Source organism: Oncorhynchus masou, chromosome 29, assembly GCF_036934945.1.
Source record: "Oncorhynchus masou masou isolate Uvic2021 chromosome 29, UVic_Omas_1.1, whole genome shotgun sequence".
Lineage (NCBI taxonomy): Eukaryota > Metazoa > Chordata > Actinopteri > Salmoniformes > Salmonidae > Oncorhynchus > Oncorhynchus masou.
Genome location: NC_088240.1, coordinates 72,590,609 through 72,609,040, shown reverse-complemented (window position 1 = coordinate 72,609,040; position 18,432 = coordinate 72,590,609). Strand labels below are relative to the sequence as shown.

At 47.4% G+C, this 18,432-nt stretch overlaps 2 protein-coding genes across 2 annotated transcripts in view; one reads left to right on the top strand and one right to left on the bottom strand.

The window, feature by feature from the left end:
- Positions 1–1,791: 1,791 nt before the first annotated feature.
- LOC135520452 (IgGFc-binding protein-like) lies at positions 1,792–10,572 on the bottom strand. The gene is made up of 14 exons (XM_064946030.1): positions 10,450–10,572; positions 10,153–10,200; positions 8,420–9,646; positions 7,871–8,211; positions 7,179–7,752; positions 6,482–7,086; positions 5,751–6,321; positions 5,001–5,599; positions 4,366–4,909; positions 4,008–4,204; positions 3,622–3,760; positions 3,146–3,474; positions 2,452–3,025; positions 1,792–2,358 (listed from the first exon to the last, which is right to left on the bottom strand). The coding sequence occupies exons 1-14, from the start codon at positions 10,463–10,465 to the stop codon at positions 2,180–2,182; spliced, it is 5,943 nt and encodes a 1,980-aa protein (XP_064802102.1). The 5' UTR covers positions 10,466–10,572; the 3' UTR covers positions 1,792–2,179.
- A 5,444-nt stretch (positions 10,573–16,016) lies between these two features.
- Positions 16,017–18,432, top strand: part of LOC135519729 (E3 ubiquitin-protein ligase TRIM39-like) — a 37,017-nt gene continuing 34,601 nt past the window's right edge. The window contains exons 1-2 of the mRNA XM_064944960.1: positions 16,017–16,076; positions 17,577–17,950. Coding sequence (XP_064801032.1) covers positions 16,017–16,076; positions 17,577–17,950 — 434 coding nt within the window. The remainder of the gene's footprint in view (positions 16,077–17,576; positions 17,951–18,432) is intronic.

Here is an 18,432-nt window from a genome sequence, read left to right as displayed (position 1 = left end):
ATAAATGTAGGATTGTTCTTATTCTCTTCAATTAAGTTGGAAAAATAGGATGATGGAGCAGCAGTAAGGGCTCTTCGGTACTGCACGGTACTGTCTTTCCAAGTTCATCGGAAGACTTCCAGTTTGGTGTTGCGCCATTCAATTCCTTTCCAATTTTCTGGAAGCTTGCTTCAGGGTTCGGGTATTTTCTGTATACCAGAGAGCTAGTTTCTTTTGACAACTGCTTTTTGGTTTTAGGGGTGCATCTAGTGTATTACGCAAGGTTAAATTAAGTTCCTCAGTTAGGTGGTTAACCGATTGTTGTACTCTGACGTCATTGAGTAGGTGGAGGGAGTCTGGAAGGGCATCTAGGAATCTTTGGTTTGTCTGAGAATTTATAGCATGGCTTTTGATGATCCTTGGTTGGGGTCTGAGCATATTATTTGTTGCTTTTGCAAACATAATAAAATGATGGTCCGATAGTCCAGGATTATGAGGAAAAGCATTAAGATCCACAATATTCATTCCACGGGACAAAACTAGGTCGAGAGTTTGACTGTGGCAGTGAGTAGGTCCAAGGACATGTTGGACAAAACCCACTGAGTCGATGATGGCTCCGAAAGCCTTTTGGAGTGGGTCTGTGGACTTTTCCATGTGAATATTAAAGTCACCAAAATGTTTATTATTATCTGCCTTGACTACAAGGTCTGATAGGAGTTCAGGGTACTCAGTGAAGAACGCTGTATATGGCCCAGGAGGCCTGTAAACAGTAGCTATAAAAAGTGATTTAGTAGGCTGCATAGATTTCTTGACTAGAAGCTCAAAAGAAGAATATGCAGTCATTTATTTTTTTGTAAATTGAATTTTGGTATCGTAAATGTTAATAACTCCTCCTCCTTTGCAGGATGCGTGAGGGATATTGTCACTAGTGTAACCAGGATGAGAAGCCTCGTTTAACACAGTAAATTCATCAGGCCTAAGACATGTTTCAGTCAGGCCAATCACATCAAGATTATAGTTAATTGACTATAACGGCCTTGGAAGTGAGAGATTAAGTAGCACTATTTTGGGATGTGAGATATCACAATTTCTTTCAATAATGACAGGAATGAAGGAGGTCTTTATTCCAGTGAGATTGCTAAGAGGAACACCGCCATGTTTAGTTTTGCCCAACCTAGATCAAGGCACAGACACAGTCTCAATGGGGATAACTGAGCTGACTACACTGACTGTGCTAGTGGCAGACTACACTAAGCTGATTTATTCATTTTCCACTGATGGATATAATTAACTGAAGCAAAATAAAATGTACCTGGCAGGGAGAGTAGAGTTAACATAGATAACTAGACTGTACTGACAGTGCATAGCGACTTTAGCCCTGTAGGAAAAATAGTTGTATTCCAGAAAATATATAATTAATACAATCTTTGATCCAAGAACGTAGTACCAACATCTCTGCTGTGTTATCTGACCAGCAGTGACTGGGCGAATTCTTGTTATTGAAGACTGGAAGGCTAGCCTACTGTCTGCCTGTTCCTCAATGTAACATATTCAGAGGGTTGTAGTGTGGTTATGTGTGTCAACATCAGTTGACAACCCAATACCTCGCAAGTAATATTTCAAAAGTAGATGTTGAACTGACATCTGTGCCCAGTGGGCAGAGGCAGTATACAATATGGCATGGCATATACAAGATTAATATACTCAACCGTTTTGTTTGAATGAATTACTTGAGAGGTTTTGAGTTATCTGACTAAATCAAAACTGTTGTATTTCCAACTAAATGCTTGGTAAACAGATGACACAGACTCATTTTGCTGCAATATGTTTATTATTAGGCTTTTGAAAGTTGTAAAGGATAGACAGAGATACACACGTACAGAGATCATCTCAGTTTTAGTAATACACAACTCTGGGATTATATTTGAATTTAATGAATATAGAGTTCAATAACAATTCCATGCATGAATACTCATAATCCCTCACAACATTATATAGTTTGGAATATGTTATCAAATACAGAAGGTCATTTTAAGGTACTTTTACGATTTTATGTCAAAATGCTCTAGCCTACTACCAGGACATGGAAGGAACATTTTAATTTTTAAAGGATATTTTGAAGCCATGAGAGTTTAGTTGAAAATTAAGCCTCCAAACTTGAAATGTACAGGTTTTACATATTGGTTCAGGAGTTTTTCATTCAGCCACACCCTGACACCTTGATGACACATTGTTCACTGCTGAGCATGTAACCCTTGTTGCACAGGCAGCCCTCCACACAGACTTTGGAACAGATCTCTGGGACATTGAGATCGGCACAGGTAGCAGGGCAGGCAGTGCCACATAGCTCATAGTGGCTGTGGTATGGGCAGTCCAGGGCTGTTCGAGTTAAGAATAAACAAACATCACAAATGTAGTCCTAATACATTCTGCAAATGCACAAGTGGTTCTATCGTATCATTATACACTAACGGCAGTTGGAGGCCTTTCTCCACAGTGGTGAGACAACAGCCCCAGCCTGCTGACATTCGGCCACGTAGTTAGCTAAGGCCTCACACAACACCTCCTGTCGACCCTCTTTCAGACACACATCATAGAGGCATTTTGAGGCAAACTCCTTCACCGGCACTTTCTTATGGCACTGTTCAAATGGGCCCCCTCCGTCTGTCATCAAACCACAGTACTGTGGTCCAGTGTAAAGTGCCCGGTCTGAATCTGAGCATGTGGGGCAGTTGCTGTTACAGACATGCCAGCAGAATGGGTCACCGTCGGCAACACTCCAGGATGCCACCCACGCCGTGGTATTTGATGAAAGCACACCTGTGGGAGTGGTGAAGTCATCTGCTTTGTTACCATTGTAGTTGCCACAGATGCCACCGAGGTTGTTGTAGTAACTGCTGCTGATGGTCACCATGAAGAAGGCTGTCCAGTCAAAAGTGATCTTCAGGCCGACATCTGTCTGGATGGTCCCTTGGATACCAGACTCTGTGATTCTGATGCTGTCAGACTCCAAACTCAAAGGGAGGGCAGACCTAATGCCATCAATCTGAGACGATAGAGAGATGAGGATTTAAAGAGGACATAAAGCGGATGGGGAGCATAGAGGATTCTTACATTCAATTTCAACATGGAAAATCTGTATCAAGTATAACTGGAAGCCACCCACCTCCACTGTCCCTCTTTGGCCACTGAGAATGGTGATCCTGTGACCACTCAGGTCTATGTTGGCTGACTTGAGGAAGGAGCCTTTGGAGTTGCCGCGCAGCTCGTTCTTGGTCAGGATGCTGAACTGAGGCAGGGATTGATCTTTGCCGGTCGTATTCACCAGAATGTAGGAGCAGGTGCCCATGAAGGAGAATGGCTGGCCGTCGAACGTGCTGTAATGAGGGTCACCGAACAACCAGCAGGTGGCCTTGGACTGGGCCACACATACTGCCTTATTGTTCATCACCATACAGTTTTCCTTCTCACGGCACTCAGTATCCTTACAGGGGTCTGACAAAATGTGCATTAGAGACATTGGCCAATCCTGATCATAGTAATATGAAAATAAGAACATTAACAAAGTTCATAATTCCACATCCAAATTCACTAACACAAAGCCATATCTGTTTGGTAGCATTATTATTCATGGTTTTTTACCTGTGCTGTAGCAGTCCATGACTCCATTCTTCAATGCACATTTCTGACCCTCTTTGCACTGTGAGTTCTTGCAGGTGAATACTCCTGCTGCACAGCTGCAGGTCTCAGAACAGTTGCCAAGCCTCACAGACTGGCCAGACTGAAAACCAGCAAAACATGTCAGTGATATCATTGAGTGTTTATACGATGGTGGAAACCATAACACGACTGTAAACAATAAATATTGACCAAGGATAGTGATTGATTATATTATTTGCACTTTATATTTGCATATAGCGTAGAACAGATGCAGGTCTTTAATTGTAATAATCACTTTAGGATACCATTGAATTTTTGAGATAGGAAAAAACAATTTACTTGTCAATACACAATAAATCAGTATTCACCTTGTAATAGTGTCCATCAACCACACAGCCACAGTTCTCCAGTAGGACACACTTGCCACCATCAAACACAAAGCCGTCATCACACTGGCAGCCCTCCTGGCATAGTGGGCATTTGGGAGACTCACTCAGAGAGTCACAGGTGGAAGAACAGGTGTCGGCACACAACTCATAGTGACTGTTAGCTGGACACGTCAGAGCTAGAGGACAGATGGAAATGGGAGGAGATGCATGTTATCAAAAAACTTAAATGAGCTTCAGCTTCAATTGTTTTTCAGCAGAGCAATAGGTCAGAGAAATATTACACACTAAGATAAACCAGGATAAGGTAAATCAACTTTCAATATCAAAATTTACTCACGACAAAACTGGTCAGATCTCCAGCTGCTGACAAGGCCACCGGATGCCTGACAGAAAGTCACATATGTCTGTAAGTGGCGGCACAGGGCATCCCCACCCTCTCCCTCCTTCATGCACTCCTCAAAGTGCTCTTGTGGTGGCACAACAGCATGGCATTGGGCAAATGGACCCTTGGTTGACTTTATGATGCTACAAGCCGGCGGGGGTCCACTGATGGGAGGACACTTTAAGCCACCGTCACATCCTGTCTGACATTTGACCCCTTCCTGAACCACTAACCACCCCGCTGCAAACTTCTCCACAGAGGGCTCCTGCAGCCCACTGGGCAGCAGGAAGTCATCCTCCTTCTTGTCATTATAGTTGCCACAGAGACCACCGGTAACACCTTTGTAAGTGGATGGAAGCTGTATGATGGCGCCAGCAACTGTGTCGTAGGTCACCATCAAGCCAAAGTCTGTTACCACGATGATGTTAATGCCGTTCTGGTAGGCCCTGACCTTTCCATCTCCGAGTGACAGTGGAAGATTTGTTGTAACGTCATCAACCTGTGAAAGGAGGAAAGATTGAAAACATCCGTTTTTCTAATCAAGTGTTGCTTTTTAATACTGAAATGAGTAGATCAAGACAGAAAACTACCGTTATTTCCCATATAACTCTGGGAGACATAGATAACTTGTATTTGTAGGCCTGTATTTCAACCCTCCTGGTGACCATTGCATCATCAATCTTGGTCAACTGCTGCACTGACACAACAAACGGAGCCATCGATCCGTCTTTCTCCACAACCTCCGACATTTTGTACACACAGTCCCCGTGTAGGCTGAAGCTGCTGCCATCGAACGAGTGGAATCTCCTGGCCCCGCTCACATGGCAGGTGCCCGTACTCATGGGTATACAAGCCTGCACCCCGTCTTGGACCTGGCACTTCTCATTGGGACCGCAGGCAAACTTCACATTACACTCCACGTGTCCATCCTTTTTACACACACAGCGCTCTTTGCACTGGCCACTGGGGAAGAACACCTGGCCCATCTGGTAGTATTGGCCTTGGTGAATGCAGCCACATTCAGCCAGCGGCACACACTCGCTGTCGCTCTGTATGAAGCCGTCGTCACAGACACAGCCCTCGGTGCACAGGGAGTTCCAACAGCTCTCAGGCTCATCGAGGCCACTGCAGGTCTGGGGGCAGCCTGAGGCACACACCTCATAGTGGCTGTTGACCTTGCAGGAAGATGCTACAACACATTAGGTCAAATTTAGAATTACATTTTGGTACCAGGAGCTGCTAGCTAGACAAGCCACTTCTGACTTATTGTAATGACCATAATTGTTCCAGTAGTTGTTTTGAAATACACATCTGATGAGGTGCGTCTATGCAATACTTACGACAGAAGCCGTCTGACCTCCACTGTTCCACCTTGGCAGGGGCATCCTGGCAGGCAGTGGTGTAGGTGCTGAGGGCGTTACAGAGGGCAGAGGCATGGCCACGGTACAGACACATATCAAACACACAGTCCTCATAGTACTCTGTGGGGTCCACCTTGGCGTGGCAGTGCTTGAACGGACCGTTTTTGTCTGTGATCCTGCCGCAGTACTTCTCTGTTTGGTAATCTAGCATCAGGCTGTGGTCACAGGTGGGGCACTTCTTGCCGTCACAGTCGCTGGAGCAGCCAGGGTCGTTCCCCACTTTCCAGCTGTCCCCAAATACTGTTGGGGTGTTGGCAGGGCTCTTGTCTGGTTTGAGGAGGTCGTCGTTCCGTTGGCCGTTCCAGTTTCCGCAGAGCCCTCCGATGAGGTTTGAGTAGGTGCTGGGGAGGGTTAGGGAGACGTGGCTGTTCCAGTTGAACTTCAGTGTCAGGCCAAATATGGTCTTCACCACCCCGAAATACCCACTGCGGAAGATGGACAGTTGGCCATCTTCTACATCAAATGGCAAGTTCACATACTGGTTGTTGACCTGAGAAGAGAGATGGAAACGTTGATGAAACACGTAGGATGATACTGTCCTGATATCTCCTCCATTAAATAGTATAATCATAAAAGCTCATTGACCAAGTAAACCCGAGAATGCAATTATGTCATTCATTTGGAATGGATAACATTTTAAGTTAGCTTACCAATACTTTGCCAGGGTTGTCCCTACTCATGGTGATGATGTTTTTGAAGACAATGACGGTGACTGTCTTTGTGTAAGACACTGCCGTGTTCCTCCCCCTATTCTGATTCTTTACAAGCACCTCAAAAGGCGCCAGAGACTTGTCATCTTTGCTGACCAATTTGGAGAGAACGTAAGTACACGTTCCCTGGAAGTCGAACCTCTTGCCATCAAATGTGCGGTAGTGGGGGTCGCCTGAACCTTGGCAAGTGGCATAAGATGTTGGGTAGCAATCTCTCTTACCACTCTGCAGGCCACACATCTCTGACTTCTTGCATGCTGTTGCTTTGCATTCAACCTTGGCTGTTCCTGGATTGCATTCACACTGCTTTGTGCATTTGTCATCTTCCCAGAACTTCATTCCAGACAGGTAGTATCGTCCTTCATAAGAGCAGCCACAGCTCTCCTTGGAGACGCATTTGTCTCCACTGAGGACAAAGCCCTTGTTGCATTGACAGGTCTCCACACAGGGTTCCTTGCACTTTGCTTCGGCATCTAGATCTGAACAAGAGGAAGGGCAAGCTGTGCCACACGCCTCGTAGTAGCTGTTTGATGGACATTCCAGTGCTGCAAATGTGAAATGAGAAAATATATTTAAATAATTGTGAAATGTACAATCTAAAACTCTTTATGAAATGTCTGGAAAGAAGAAAACTCACAGCATCCAGTGATTGTCCTCCACTCAGGGCTAATTTTGACCCCCTCGGCCAAACAGGCATCATTGTAGCTTTTCATGTTCTCACAGAGGAACTGATAGATGCCATTATTGACGCAGATGTCATAGACACAGTTGTCCATGAACATGCCTGGGTCCAGGACCTTGTGGCAGCTGGCGAATGGGCCGTCTTTTTTGGCCAAGAGACCACATAACTTCTCTCCCTTGTATTTCTGTTGGAGAGCCGGAGTGCAGCTAGGACATTCCCCTTGGCAGTCATCATGACAGAACAAGTCGCCGTCTTCAGTTCTCCAGCTCTGGGCAAACTTCACCACTGTGGGTTCCTTGTTACCTTTGGGGTTAGTGAACTCGTCATTGCGATCCCCGTTGTAGTTCCCACAGAGCCCACCCAGGGTGCGGAAGTAGCTGCTGGGGACAGTGATGTAGAACTTCATGTTCCAGTCATACATAACCTTCAGGCCAAAGTTTGTCTTCAGAACAGCATAGCTGCCACTATACACCACCGTTAGGTTTCCTCCGGCCAGGGTCACAGGCAGGTAGACATTCTCACCATTCACCTAAGAAAAGATCAATAAGCATATGGAAAAACCACTCAGTTCACCTCCTGGGTTGACCAAATTTACCATGGAACCGACCCCAACTCTGATCATTTCCCTCTGGTCTCTTGTTACTTACCTCAACCTTCCCTTTATGTGTGCTGATCACAACAGTCAGCCCATAGACCTTGACTGAGACTGTCCTTACGAAAGACACCCTCTTGTTCCCTCTGTGGTTGTTCTTGGTCAGGACAGTGAACGGGATGAGGCCAGGATCAGATTTAACAACCGTGGCCATGATGTAAGAGCAGGTGCCCTGGAAGTCAAACCGCTCCCCATCAAAGGTGAGATAGTGGGGGTCGCCCACGGCCCTGCAGATTGCTTTGGAGATGTGGGCACAAACCCCCTTTGTACATTCTTCCTTTTCTCTGCATTTGACTTTCTCACAGGGGTCTGGTGGTGTAGTGGGTGGTGCAGTGTCTGAGGGAGTACAGAAGCAACATTCAAGACTAACACTAGTTTTCATGCAGTGCATTTGTTGTGTTGCATTTTGTTTTATTGTGTTGCGTAGAATTGCAATGTGTTGCGTTGCATTGGGGTTGTTGAAGAGTTGTCCTCTTTAACAGGGGGAGGTATTGAGGGGCAGTTGATAGGCCATTTAAGTGTATGTGTCAAATAAACAGCTTACCTTTGGTACATACTCCTGTTGTTGCGTAGCCGTCTCTTGGCATGCCACCATAAACGTAAACAGCCATGAGGGAGTCACCTTTGATGGAGAAATGCTGTTGCTGCTCTCCCAATGGAAGATTTACCCACATGTACCTAGGGTCTGAGTTGAATGATGTCCATTGGAGAGATTTCACACAATTATTTTTTTCACAGACTTTAACGGTTTTGATCCCTTCCCCCTCGGAGACAATGACCAATGTGCTCTCGAATTTGCTCTGCGTGTCCACCGACCACTCTTTGGCTAGATCAGACGTTGGGAGGATGTTGGTGAGGAACGGATCGTAGGGCTTGTTGTTGCTGAAGTACATCACCATGACCTTCTTATCACTTTTGATGATCAGCGGATATTTGGGTTGGACAGAAATCACATACACCTGCCCCTCATTCAGCTCTTTAGCAGTGGATACCTTTCCCTCAAAGATCTTCACTAGAGTGTTGTCCTCTGAGGCCACAATGTTGACAAAGTCTGTTGATTGGGTCATGTGCATGGAAGGAACCAGGTAATTGGTGGAGAGACTCTGTACCGGTAGCAGTTGTTCGTAAACGTGATTGCAGCGGCCTCCATCTGCAATGCACTCATGTCCCCCCAGGACTGCCACAGGCTGCTTAGCTTTTACCCTGGTCCCAGTGAAAGTGGTGTAGCTTTGGTAGAGGTAGACCTGGTATGGGTCCATGGTAACAATCACCGCCTGTCTTTGCTTCCAGGAATCCACGCCACTGAGATTCATGTTGGAGACAGGGATGATCGTGATCTTGTTGGGCTCTTTGCCGTTGATAATAGACATAAGTTTGTGCATGTTGCTTGGACCCCCTACAGGGGTGAAGGCCACATAGTCAGTACCCAGCTGGTCAGTCGGGAAGACCACACTGCTGTCTCCGGTCGAGAACTTGTAGTTGAAGGCCACCACCGAGATGTCAGAGTTGGAGGTGACCTGCACTGTTTTGGTGGAAGCTCCTGGACCCCCAATTTCAGCGGTACCAGGTATGCCGATCCATTTGGTGTTCTGTTTCTCTATTTTCACTGAGGTCGAAAAGCCGATTGCATTGACCTGAATTTGAACAATGGCTGGATAATCCTGTGTAGTTATGGCCAGTTTAAGACTCTGATCATCATGGTAGCTCAGCAAATAGTTAGGCATAAAGGCAGTAATGAACTCCCGCCCCACTGGGCATGATCCACTGACCACTAAACATAAAGGAAGAAAGACAATTTTACAGATGAGCACCTGCATTCTTTTCGCAACCATTTGACTAATGTAATATCAGTTTAATAATGAAACATATACTATAGCTTAATTAAGTACAGTACAATTGTCTTGCTCCGACTGCTCTTGCTGAATTCACTGACTGTCAAGTGTCATTTTAGTAAGGCACAAAATAATTTGTTTTTGCTTGAATGACATGACCTTATACAAATGTTTGTGTACATAACAATACACATGCTGTCGCTTCCCCCTGCATATCTTTATAACCAGTATTACATGTCTATATGGTGTGCCTTGCAGAACAAACTACATGAATGTACTAATTAGAGGAGTCTAGAATTAGAGGAGTCTAGAAATGTTTAATTTGCCAAGCTACGGTACAGTATTTGTTTACCCATAATGTTAGATAATAATAAATGATCAACTTGCTAAATTCTGGTAGTGATTACATGACATGTAATATTGAAAGGTAAACTGTGATTCTTACCTCTGAATAGGGTGACAGCCACACAAAGCAGGAAAGTTGTCCCCATGGCTACTGACAGGAGAGAAGACAAGTGTAATTAATAGTAAAGGCATTTACTTTCATTAATTAATATCCATCAATAAATTACATTCACAAAAATAATGTGATTACTATGCATTAGTACATTGTACATGCATCTACGAAGACAGGAAATAGTTTATTTCAAATCACTTTCAGCTCCGTAATAATTTGGTCTTCAACTGATACTTTTCACCAATATTTCTAATGCAAAATACTGACTTAATGTCCACACTTTACCTGTTGGTGGGACCATGAAGGATATAACAGACAGACAGGGATGAGAGGGTGTCTTATATTGTGAAGAGGATGGATAAAAAATAACACATCCTTGCCAAAATATTTAATTACCGTGCTTATTGAGTCAACATAGCGTATATATGACTGTAATGCATATATTGACAACTTTGCGTCTTTAGATTCCATCTAACCAAAACATTTACATAGGCTTTGTCACGTCTACTCCCACTCCTTCCCTCTGGCGTTTGAAGTCGCCAGTATACTAACCACTGGTCCTGGGATCCTTCATTATGCACACCTGGCATCCATCATTATGTGCACATCCAGATCATTAGGATACTCACCTGGACCCATTACCTGGCATTGTTCCTGTGTTCAAGCCTTATTTACATTTACATTTACATTTAAGTCATTTAGCAGACGCTCTTATCCAGAGCGACTTACAAATTGCCACTGTTATGCTGTCTCATTTCATGTTTCTTGTTTTATTAAATGTTTCACCTGCACCTGCTTCTCGACTCACAACGTCTACTTTTGTCGCACACACCCTGATCTGTTTCACCTGTCTTTGAGCTTGTCTCCACTCCCCTCCAGGGGTCACCCATCTTCCCTGTTATCCCCAGTGTATTTATGCATATGTTCGTTTGTTGCCTGCTTTTTTTGTTTCGTGAAACCAGCGTTTTCCCCTTGCTCCTATCTGTTCTAGTTCCGGTTTTCACGGTTTGACCTTTCTGCCTGCCCTGACCCTGAGCCTGAGCCTACCTGCCGTTCTGTACCTTTCCACACCACACTGGATTACTGATCCCTGCCTACTCTGATCCTGAGACTGCCTGCCGTTGTGGATCTTTTGCACCCTGTCTGGATTACTGACCTATGCCTGCCCCTGTACTAGTAATACACTTTTTTTCTGACAATGTCTGCATCTGGGTCTTACCTGAAACGTGATAGTACCAACTGGCCATGACCGACCCAGCAGACTCAGACCAGCTCCACAATACTGTCTCCCTGCAAGGAGCCACCATTGGACGACACGAGAAGTTACTGCAATGTCTTTTGGAGGGACTCCATACCCTGGCAGAATGCCATGACCAGGCAATCAATACTTTGCTGGAGCAATTCTGCGGGTCACACCCATAATAAACAAGCAAGCATTGTTCCTTCACGTATTATCGGAGGTGGTCAAAGATGAGCTTGCAGCCCGGGAGCTGCCCATGCACCTTGACTCCCTCATAGCCTTGACCATCCTGTGACCTGTCGCGCTCGATTCCCACCTCGCCTCCGAAGAATTCCGGAGACCCCCAAATTCTACATGTCCGAGTGACCCCGATGTCACCTGAGTTCTCTCGGGATTCACCATGGGCTACCGACTCGCCTACTTTGGAGTCCAAGCATTACATTCACAAAAATAATGTGATTACTATGCATTAGTACATTGTACATGCATCTACGAAGACAGGAAATAGTTTATTTCAAATCACTTTCAGCTAAATCATTTTTTGGCCTTCAACTGATACTTTTCACCAATATTTCTAATGCAAAATACTGACTTAATGTCCATACTTTACCTGTTGGTGGGACCATGAAGGATATAAAAGACAGACAGGGATGAGAGGGTGTCTTATATTGTGAAGAGGATGGATAAAAAATAACACATCCTTGCCAAAATATTTAATTACCGTGCTTATTAAGTCAACATAGCGTATATATGACTGTAATGCATATATTGACAACTTTGCGTCTTTAGATTCCATCTAACCAAAACATTTACATAGGCTTTGTCACGTCTACTCCCACTCCTTCCCTCTGGCGTTTGAAGTCGCCAGTATACTAACCACTGGTCCTGGGATCCTTCATTATGCACACCTGGCATCCATCATTATGTGCACATCCAGATCATTAGGATACTCACCTGGACCCATTACCTGGCATTGTTCCTGTGTTCAAGCCTTATTGCCACTGTTATGCTGTCTCATTTCATGTTTCTTGTTTTATTAAATGTTTCACCTGCACCTGCTTCTCGACTCACAACGTCTACTTTTGTCGCACACACCCTGATCTGTTTCACCTGTCTTTGAGCTTGTCTCCACTCCCCGCCAGGGGTCACCCATCTTCCCTGTTATCCCCAGTGTATTTATACATATGTTCGTTTGTTGCCTGCTTTTTTTGTTTCGTGAAACCAGCGTTTTCCCCTTGCTCCTATCTGTTCTAGTTCCGGTTTTCACAGTTTGACCTTTCTGCCTGCCCTGACCTTGAGCCTGAGCCTACCTGCCGTTCTGTACCTTTCCACACCACACTGGATTACTGATCCCTGCCTACTCTGATCCTGAGATTGCCTGCCGTTGTGGATCTTTTGCACCCTGTCTGGATTACTGACCTATGCCTGCCCCTGTACTAGCAATACACTTTTTTTCTGACAATGTCTGCATCTGGGTCTTACCTGAAACGTGATAGTACCAACTGGCCATGACCGACCCAGCAGACTCAGACCAGCTCCACAATACTGTCTCCCTGCAAGGAGCCACCATTGGACGACACAAGAAGTTACTGCAATGTCTTTTGGAGGGACTCCATACCCTGGCAGAATGCCATGACCAGGCAATCAATACTTTGCTGGAGCAATTCCGCGGGTCACATCCATAATAAACAAGCAAGCATTGTTCCTTCACGGATTATCGGAGGTGGTCAAAGATGAGCTTGCAGCCCGGGAGCTGCCCATGCACCTTGACTCCCTCATAGCCTTGACCATCCTGTGACCTGTCGCGCTCGATTCCCACCTCACCTCCGAAGAATCCCAGAGACCCCCAAATTCTACATGTCCGAGTGACCCCGACGTCACCTGAGTTCTCGCGGGATTCACCATGGGCTACCGACTCGCCTACTTTGGAGTCCAAGCACCCGAGCAGGGCAATATTTACTCCGGCTGAGTGCATACGCCAATTCAACACCCAGAGCTGTCCATATTGTGGAACTACAGGACATTTCGTAGCTACCTGCCCATTAAAAAAACAGACTCATCAAGAAGGAGCGAGTACTCTGTTGGGCCTTATGGAGAACTTTTCCTCTCCCCTTACTCGCAGTCCTTTCCATGCTATCCTGCTGTTGGGGAACCAGTCTAAATCTCTCCGGGTACACATCGACTCTGGGGCCGATGAGAGTTTTTTGGACGCTACCCTGGCATCTGAGCTGGGCATCCCCACTCAGCCCTCTCCATTTCCATAGACGTTAGAGCACTGGACGGGCACTCTATAGGCCACAATACCACCCCCATCAAACTATGTGTGTCAGGGAACCACAGCGAGACAATCCAATTCCTGCTCATTAAGTTCCCTCAGGTTCCCGTGGTATTGGGATTGTCCTGGCTCCAGTGACCCAATCCCCTCATTGACTGGTCTGCTGGTGCCATCATGGGCTGGAGCCCATTCTGCCACACCCATTGCCTGAAGTCAGCGCAGCCTGCCCCAGGACGTCTTCCTGAGGGCTCGGAAGTTGCCCCAGACCTCTCCACCATTCCTGCGGAGTACCAGGACCTCTGGGAGGTATTCAGAAAGGCCCTGGCCACTTCGCTTCCACAGCACCGACCATATGACTGTAGGATTGACCTTCTCCCAGGCACCACTCAGCCCCGGGGACGACTGTACTCTCTGTTGGGTCCAGAGACAAAGACTATGGAGACCTACATTGAGGACTCCCTAGATGCAGGGTTCATCCGTCCTTCTCCCTCCCCCGCCAGCGTAGGGTTGTCAACGACATCACGGTGAAGAACCGCTCCCCACTACCCTTCATCGCCTTGGCCTTCGAGACGCTCCAGGGGGCGTTCTCCAAGCTGGACCTACGGAATGCCTACCACCTGGTGCAGATACGGGAAGGGGACGAGTGGAAGACTTCAACACAGCCAAGGGTCACTAAGAGTATCTGGTCACGCCATTTGGCCTTACCCACACCCATGCTGTGTTCCAGGCTCTGGTTAATGATGTTTTCCGCAACATGTTGAACTGGTTCGTCTTCGTCTACCTCGATGACATCCTCATCTTCTCCACCCAAGAACACATGCTCTACGTCCAACAGGTTCTCCAACGCCTCCTGGAGAACCAGCTTTTTGTAAAGGCAGAGAAGTGCGAATTCCATCACTCCACCATCCCCTTCCTGTGTTACACCATCACTGCATGGAGTGTACAGATGGATCCCAGAAAGGTCAAAGCAGTGATGGATTGGCCCCAGCCTAAGTCCAGGGTACAGCTGCAACATTTCCTGGGATTCGCCAACTTTTATCGTCGTTGTTGCCGGGGCTACAGCAGCCTGGCTTCCCCCTTGTCTGCACTCACCTCTCCCAAGGTTCCATTCACATGGTCCCCAGCTGCTGACCGGGATCTCAAACACCACTTCACCACAGCTCCCATCTTGGTTTATCCTGACCCGTCCCGCAAGTTCGTGGTGGAGGCTGATGCTTTGGATGTCGGTGTGGGGGCTGTCCTGTCCCAGCGTTATGGCCTGGACCTCAAGTTACATCCCTGCGGTTTCTTCTCCCATCACCTCAACGCCATGGAGAGGACCTACAAAGTGGGGAATCGTGAGGCTCTCGCGGTGAAGTTGGTGGAGTGGAGGCACTGGCTGGAGGGGGCGGAACATCTGTTCATTGTGTGGACAGAGCCCGCACCACCAAGCGCCTCAATTCCAGGAAAGCTAAGTGGGCCCTGCTGTTCAACTTCTCCCTCTCATACCGGCCGGGATCCAAGAATGTCAAGCAGGATGCACTGTCACGCCGCTATATCCCCACGGCTACATCCCCAGAAACTGAGACCATCATTCCCTACTCGTGTCTGAAGACGGCACTCAGCTGGTGAATAGGGAAGCAGGTTCGTGAGGCTCAGCGTTCCCAGCCAAACCCTGGTGGGTGCCCAGATAATCGGATGTTTGTTCCTGACACGGGTCACCCCTCGTTCCTGGAGTGGGCCCACTTGTTTTCAACCCGGGCTCCCGTCGGACCCTTGCCTTTGTGTGACAACACTTTTAGTGCCCACCGTGGTTCCTGACATCTCCGCATTCATCGCTGCATGCACAATCTGTGCATAGAACAAGGCTCCTCGGCAAGCTCCGGCTGGCCTCTTTCAACTTCTACCTGTCCCTCACCATCCCTGTTCTTACATATCCCTGGAATTTGTCACATGTCTCCCTTGTCTGATGGCAACACCACCATCCTAACCTTAGTGGATCGGTTTTCCAAAGCCGCCCACTTCATTTCTCTCCCCAAGCTACCCTTCTGGAAGGCGTTCTGCTCACTCATTTGGTCGTCGGCCAGCCTGTCCTCCGGTTTCCACCCCAGTCCAACGGCAAGTCGGAGCGAGCCAACCAAGACCTGGAGACGACTCTGCTCTGTCTGGTCTCCGCCAACCCCACCACCTGGAGCTAGCAACTGGTTTGGGTCGAAAACACCCGCAACACCCTTCCTTGCTCTGCCACGCCGCTGCCGTTGAACCTGGATGAGAGCCCGGTCGGCCCTTCTCAAGACCTCCTCCAGGTATCGATGACAAGTGGACCCCGGCTCCTCGGTATCGTCTCAGGCAAAAGGTATGGCTGTCCATACCTTCAGTGATTCTGACCACTCGGAATCAGAGCCTGAACCCATGGAGGTAGGGGTCACACAGATATAAATATGTTCAATAGGAAACCGATTTTAGCAGGTGCGTAATGTCTTCAAGAATTTCCAAGACTGTGTCCCTCTACTAAAACTGATATTTCTTATTCGTTTTTGAAGTTACAAGCCTGAAACCTTGAACATAGACTGCTGACACCCTGTGGAAGCCATGGGAATTGCATCCAGGGAGCTCATTTTCAATATGACCTTTCTCTTGCATTTTTAAGAGGATGGTTGCTCCAAAAAAAACATTCTGGTTGGTTTTTCTTTGGATTTCCTCCTACCATATCTATTGTGTTATATTCTCCTACATTATTTGATCATTTATATAAACTTCAAAGTGTTTTCTTTCCAATGGTACCAATTATATGCATATCCTGGCTTCAGGGCCTGAGCTACAGGCAGTTTACTTTGAACACGTCATTCAGACAGGAAGTGGAGAAAAAAGGGGCCTAGCCCTTCCTCTGTCCTCTCCTTTTCCGGTTCAAGTCCATGAAAGTCGGCCCTTAGGATCCGGAACCATCACCCACATTACTCAACCACTCACACTCACTGTGGAGTCCACTCATCGGGAGAACATCCCCTTCTTCATTACCAGTGAACCAGTCCACAAGATCATCCTCGGCCTCCCTGGCTTCAACGCCATAACCCTACCATCTCATGGCCGAGGATGAAAATTACAGATTGGTCACCCGAATGCTGGAGGACCTGATTCCCTGTCCCCTATGGTTCCACGACGGTTGAGAGGCCTGTGGATGCCCTTCAGCCCAACGTCCCGGAGGTATACCAGGAGGAGTGGAGACAATAGCTGGAGGGTGCCAAGGAGCCATTCATCATTCTCACCGACCATCGGAACCTGGAGTACATACTGACAGCGAGGAGGCTGAATCCGCTCCAAGCTAGGTTTTCTTCATAAGCTTTGACTTCACGCTGATCTATCGTCCAGGTTCAAAGAACAGCAAGGCCGATACCCTGTCCCATCTCTACGATTTGGGAGAAGGTCCAGAACGCGCCTATAATCCCATCTTCCTGAGTCGTAGCCCCTGTGGTCTGGGATGTAGATGTGGACATCCGCCAGGCTCTGGAGAGGGAGCCTTTACCCATTAACTGTTCTCCCGAGCGTATTTACATTCCCACAGAGATAAGGGACCGACTGCTGACCTGGGCGCACTCAGCTGTCGTCACTGGACATCCAGGTATTTCTCGCACTACCCAATCAATCTCTGGGAAATACTGGTGGCCCACATTAACGCAGGATGTCACTTGTTACATCAACACCTGTTCCATATGTGCCCAAACCAAATCCCCCCAGAACGCTCCAGCAGGGAAGCTCCTCCCCCTTCCCATGCCTCAGCGACCCTGGTCACATCTATCCATTGACTTTGTAACTGATCTCCCCTCCTCTGACGGTTTCACAACCATTTTGGTGGTTGCAGATAGATTTTTTAAGTCCTGTCGATGAATCCCTCTTTCTGGTCTCCCTACTGCTATCCAGGTCACTGAGGCACTCTTCGGGCAGGTCTTCCAGCATTATGGCCTTCCGGGGGACATAGTTTCCGACAGTGCCCCTAAATTCACATCATGCGTATGGAAGTCCTTTATCGAGAAGCTCCGGGTAACGGTCAGCCTCACTTCCGGGTACCGGCCTCAGTCCAATGGGCAGGTAAAGAGGATGAACCTGGAGCTGGGGAGGTTCCTGATGAGTCACTACTGTCAGGACCGGCAGGGAGAGTGCAGAGTGCGCCCAGAACTCGCGACATCACTCCACCACTGGGTTGACCCCCTTCCAGTGTGTTCAGAAGCTCTTGCGGTGGATGAGTGGTTCCAGCGAGCAGAAGAGGTGTGGAGCGACGCTCACGTGAGACTCCAGTGCGCCGTACAACCGGCAAAAGGAGCAGACAGACTGCTCGTAGTGCGACCGCAGTGCGACCCCTGTGTTAAACCCTGGAGATTGCATCTGGCTTTCTACCAGAAACCTCCCACTCTGCCTGCCCTGCAAGAAAGTCCCTAGTTTGTGGGTCCATTCATGGTTCTCCGGAGGGTCAACGAGGTGACGTATAGGTTGCAGCTTCCCAGTCACTATTGTTTCTCACCTTCTTTTCATGTCTCCCTTCTCAGGCTGGTGGTTCCTTGTCCACTAGCTGATACTGTCCCCACGACCATCGAGGGGAATCCAGCATATGCTGTCAGATACCTACTGGACTCCCGGCATCATGGGGGTCTGCTCTAATATCTGGTGGACTGGGAAGGGTATGGCCCAGAGGAGCGGTGTTGGGTTCCAGTGGAGGACATGGTTGGATGGTCTGGATCCCAACATCATCTGTGATTTCCACCTTCACTGCCCAAACCAG

What these genes read in the sequence shown, in the direction of transcription:
- LOC135520452 (XM_064946030.1), bottom strand. An exon ending in AACAGGAGTATGTACCAAAG is followed by an intron (nt 8,212 to 8,419) that starts GTAAGCTGTTTA and finishes GTACTCCCTCAG; the next exon opens with ACACTGCACCACCCACTACA. An exon ending in GAGGTCAGACGGCTTCTGTC is followed by an intron (nt 5,600 to 5,750) that starts GTAAGTATTGCA and finishes AATGTGTTGTAG; the next exon opens with CATCTTCCTGCAAGGTCAAC.